This window comes from Oratosquilla oratoria, chromosome 43 (genome assembly GCF_046742065.1).
Source record: "Oratosquilla oratoria isolate Oo_2021 chromosome 43, ASM4674206v1, whole genome shotgun sequence".
NCBI classification, from domain to species: Eukaryota; Metazoa; Arthropoda; class Malacostraca; order Stomatopoda; family Squillidae; genus Oratosquilla; species Oratosquilla oratoria.
In genome coordinates, this window is record NC_134819.1 from 12,906,146 (window position 1) to 12,911,145 (window position 5,000).

Here is a 5,000-nt window from a genome sequence, read left to right on the forward strand (position 1 = left end):
TATATATATATACATACATATATATACCAAAGGCTTTTTCCCCCTTAACGGGGGGTAGCCAAAAAGAAAAAGGCATAGAAACCACTCCCACCCATTCCTTTTCCTATATATTCCATTCCTCACCACCCTCCTCCCTCCCTCTTATCTTGGCACCTCCTGGATGACGGGTCATCCCTGCATCCTGTCCACTGCCCTGGGTCAGAAGCAGTGTCGCAAGACACAGCACATCCACAGCAAGGCCGCTTCATAATTTCGCCGACCCCCCTCTCTGTCCTCCCATGCAGAAAAGGAGAAGACAGGGAGAAATCCCTTCGGGCTGCGTCAAATTATTTCTCATACATACTTCCTCCCCCCCCTCCCGCACCCACTCCCCCTCATGCATCACAGCATCATCTATACACAACCCCTCTCCTTTCACCCCTATCTTCTGTCCTCTCCCGTCCTTCCTCCACAGACATTCCTCTCTTTTGTAATGTCCCTTTCACCCCATCCACCCATCTCATCCTAGGACGCCCCCTCATATTCACTCCTTCCACCTCTGCCTTCCACACTTCTTTTACTAATCTTTCTCCACTCATTCTTTTCATTTATCCAAACCATCCTAATACTCTTTCATCAACCCTATCTCCCAGCTCCCTTTCCACCCCTGTTATCCTCACCTCCTCATCTATCACTCTATCTAGCCTAGTAACCCCTATCATACTTCTCAGACATTTCTCCTTTCAAACATATTCAAACTCCTTCTCTCTTCCTCTCTCATGTTCCATATTTCTGCCCCGTACAGTGCTGTTGGCACACTCACTCCTTCATATAACCTCCTCTTAGCATCCATTCCCAGATGTCTATTTCTCATTACACTTTTTAATCCACCAAGGCATTTACTCGATTCTCTCAATCTACATTATACCTCCATCCCCACTCCTCCCTTTCCTGCCACATTTGCACCCAAGTATCTAAAACTATCCACTTCCTCCAGTCTTTCACCCTTAATGCTCACTTCCAGCCTGCTGTCACTCTCTCCCCTTGTACATCTCATCACCTTACATTTGCCCACATTTATCTTCAGCTTCCTTTTTTCACACACCTTCTCAAACTCTGTCACTAACTTCCTCAATCCTTCCTCTGATCCTGCTACAAACGCAGTGTCGTCAGCAAACAACAGCTGGCTCACCTCCCCTTTTTCTCCATTTTCTTTAATCATCTCCAACTCCTGATCCACTACCCTTGCATTCATCTCTCGCACCACCCCATCCAAGTAAAGATTGAACAGCCAGGGCGACATAACACATCCCTGACGAAGTCCCACCTTTACCTCAAACCATTCTACTCTCTCCGTTTCTAATCCTGACACAAGCTCTACTACTCTCGTAGTAGTGATAATAGCAACAACAATAATGATAGTAATGATTATAACAACAGCAGCAACAGCAGCAACAATATTGACCGACTAATTCAAACACCTTTCCTCTTTAGGTCCTTTGGGTGTGGGATCCGCCGACGTCTGCACCGAGGGGGAGCAGGGTATTATGGCTCGAATCTTCTATCCAACACAGTCCAAGGAGGTGAGTTTGCTGAGTCACTGTCGTCCCGAGTTTTTACTGTAAACCTTAATACGCACACAATCATACATACGGGCATGTACACACACACACGCGCGCGCGCGCGGTCGCAGAAGCTCACATACACAGGGAGAGCAAAAGAAGGTAGCATTTGGAAGTTTGATGTTGGATATCTTGTCACCTGACAAACATATCAGCAAAATCGTGGTTGAGACATACATTATATTGACGAACTTAAAAAAAAAAGACATTAAAAAAGAATCACAAAATGCTTGACTTAAAAGAAGAGTCAAAAACAATCACAGAATGGCATATTCAGTCATATATGCCGCGACGGTATGGTCTGCCATCACTGAAAGAAAGAAGAGAAAGGGGTGAGTTACTGTATTAGTAGTGTTTAGGTCAAAGGGATCAGACGAAACTGACAGGAGGGAATCACGAGGTCATGAGGACAAATTGAAAAAAAGGTCAATAAGATGTCAAGACACACATTTTCCCCTCTTACAGATTAGTCGTCTAGGAATATCTTAGAAGTTGACATAGCCCAAGGTAAACTCACAAGCAAAAGCAAAACTAGGTATAATAGGCACAGTAAAAGAGAGGGCCTGGTGAGTATAATTCCTTTCCTGTATATTACAAGTAGGTGAATACAGGCGCACGCGCACACACACACACAGACACACACGCACGCACGCACACACGCACACACACACACACACACACACACACACACACACACACACACACACACACACACACACACACACACACACACACACACACACATACGCACACACGCACACACACACACGTACACACACACGCACACACACACACAGGCACACACGCACACACACACACGCACACACACACACACACACACACACACACACACACGCACACACACGCACACACACACACACACACACACACACACACACACACACGCACACACACGCACACACACACACACACACACACACACACACACACACACACACACACACACACACACACACACGCACACACGCACACACACACACACACGCACACACACACACACACGCACACACACACACACACACACACACACACACACACACACACACACACACACACACACACACACACACACACACACACACACACACACACGACTCAGTGGCGCAGTGGTAGAGATCCCGGCCGCCACTACGGCGGTCCGGGTTTGAATCCCGACCAGGGCTGAAATAATTTCAGTGCCGCTGCGCTGCGAGTCGTTACTCCAACTCTCGTGGGCAGGGAGTTGTGTGTGTATGTGTGTAAGGTCACAGCATTACCCATAGATCGGTCATATATGAGCTCTGAGCTCTTCCGAAAGGGAAATAGTTGTCGATCACGAGTCCAACACCTGGTCCAAGTCAATGGTGAATCACACACACACATACACACACACACACCATAATGCACATTATCAAATCAAACTAGTTTAGCTCAAGTGAGTCTAGTTCTAAAATTAACACAAACTGTATATTGTCAGCGTATCGCTGTAAACTATTATCATCATTATCATCACAGGGTGTTTTGAAATATTTGAAACCGATTTTTGGGCTCCTCATAAGTTTCTTGTTGAAACTAACTAAATTTAGTTTTGTTTTTTGCAGATGATTGGATAACAATGACCTGGATAACAAAACAAAAGGTTTTCCGTATAAAGACATACTACAAGACCAAATCATTCAAGATTGTTCAAACCATGTATAGGCATCCATTCGAGTTCAATCATTATCTAAACCAAAGTAAAAATTTCAAGTGGGTTCGAAGCCTATAGAAGTGTAGAGGATCGTAAGATGGCTAGAAAATCACCTACTGGAGCTTCTGTTACAGTCCGCACACCTGAGAATGTCGCGATTGTTCAAGATGGTGTGGGCCGTCGCAGGAGTCAACAGTTTGGGATTCCATGTTCTTCAGTTAGACGCAATTTGATCCCTAATCTGAAACTATGTTCTTATAGGATTCAGATCAAACACCTGGTCACCCAGGCTGGTAAGGATAAGCGAGTCACCATGTGTGGGTGGCTCTCTCAAAACAACGTGTGGTTTTCAGATGAAGCCCACTTTCTGCTGTGTGGCCATGCTAACTCCAAGAACAGGGTTTTCTGGGGGAGCACTCACAACCATCACCATATTGCTGAGCGACCTTTGTATTCAAAGGAGCGCACTGCATGGGTTGCAGTGTCCAAGCATGGAATTATTGGACCATTTTGCTTTGAAGATGAGAATGGATATGTCGTGACAGTAAGAAAGGAGCGCTATGTGAAAATCATGGAACTGTTCTGGGGCTAGCTCGAGGAACGTGATGTTGCTGAAGATGAACAGTGGTTTCAGCAGGATGGTGCTCTTCCTTACACTGCAAACATTACCATGGACTAGTTGAAAGAGTGCCTTGGGGAACACACCATCAGTCGCAAAACCGATACATAATGGTCACCACATTCCCCGGATCTCAATCCTCAGACTTCTTCCTCTGGGGTTTCCTCAAAGAGAATATCTATAAGAACAACCCCACTACCATCCCAGAGTTGAAAGCAGCCATAATAGCGTACATTCACACCATCACTCAGGAGGACTGGGCGTTCAGCAAAGCTTCCGACTCAATGGCGGACGTTTGAAGCATATTCTCTAAGCACCTTGTTTTTTCAAGTTTATGCCTTATCAGCTTGAAATACATAATCATCATTATCTCAGCCTCGAATAAATGTAATCATTATCAATATATCATGTTTAGATATTAGATAAAGCCTAGATGTATGGGTTTCAATTATTCTGAAACACCCTGTATTATTGTGTTTATTATGATTATCATAATTATTATTATCTTATTATTATTGTTATCATTATTTATCATTATTATCATTATCATGATCATTATTATTATTATCATTATTATCATTATTATTATTATTATTATTATTATTATTATTTATTATTATTATATTATTATTATTACTATTATTATTATTATTATTATTATCATCATTATTATTATCATTGTCATTATTATTATTATTATTATTATTATTATTATTATTATTATTATTATTATTATTATTATTATTATCAGTATTACTATTATTATTATTATTGTTGTTGTTATTATCATTATTATTATTATTATTATTATTATTATTATTATCATTATCATTATCATTATCATTATTATTATTATTATTATTATAATTATTATATTATCATTATTGTTATTATTATTATTGTCATTATTAATTACACACACACATGAATGCAAAGATATGAGTGGGAGTCAGAGTGAGGGTGTTGGGGACAAAAAAGATATACAAAATTATACTATTAGTAATGTACACACATTTACAGAGAGATAGGGTGAATGCGCAGAGGAGTGATGGGAACCCGAACATTTAAAGGTTTCTAAACTATCAGTGTT

At 41.6% G+C, this 5,000-nt stretch overlaps 1 protein-coding gene across 1 annotated transcript in view; it reads left to right on the forward strand.

Annotated features, from left to right (window-relative positions):
* Positions 1 to 5,000, forward strand: part of LOC143021871 (platelet-activating factor acetylhydrolase-like) — a 50,664-nt gene that overhangs the window by 15,509 nt on the left and 30,155 nt on the right. Inside the window, exon 2 of the mRNA XM_076179647.1 lies at positions 1,474 to 1,562. Coding sequence (XP_076035762.1) covers positions 1,474 to 1,562 — 89 coding nt within the window. The remainder of the gene's footprint in view (positions 1 to 1,473; positions 1,563 to 5,000) is intronic.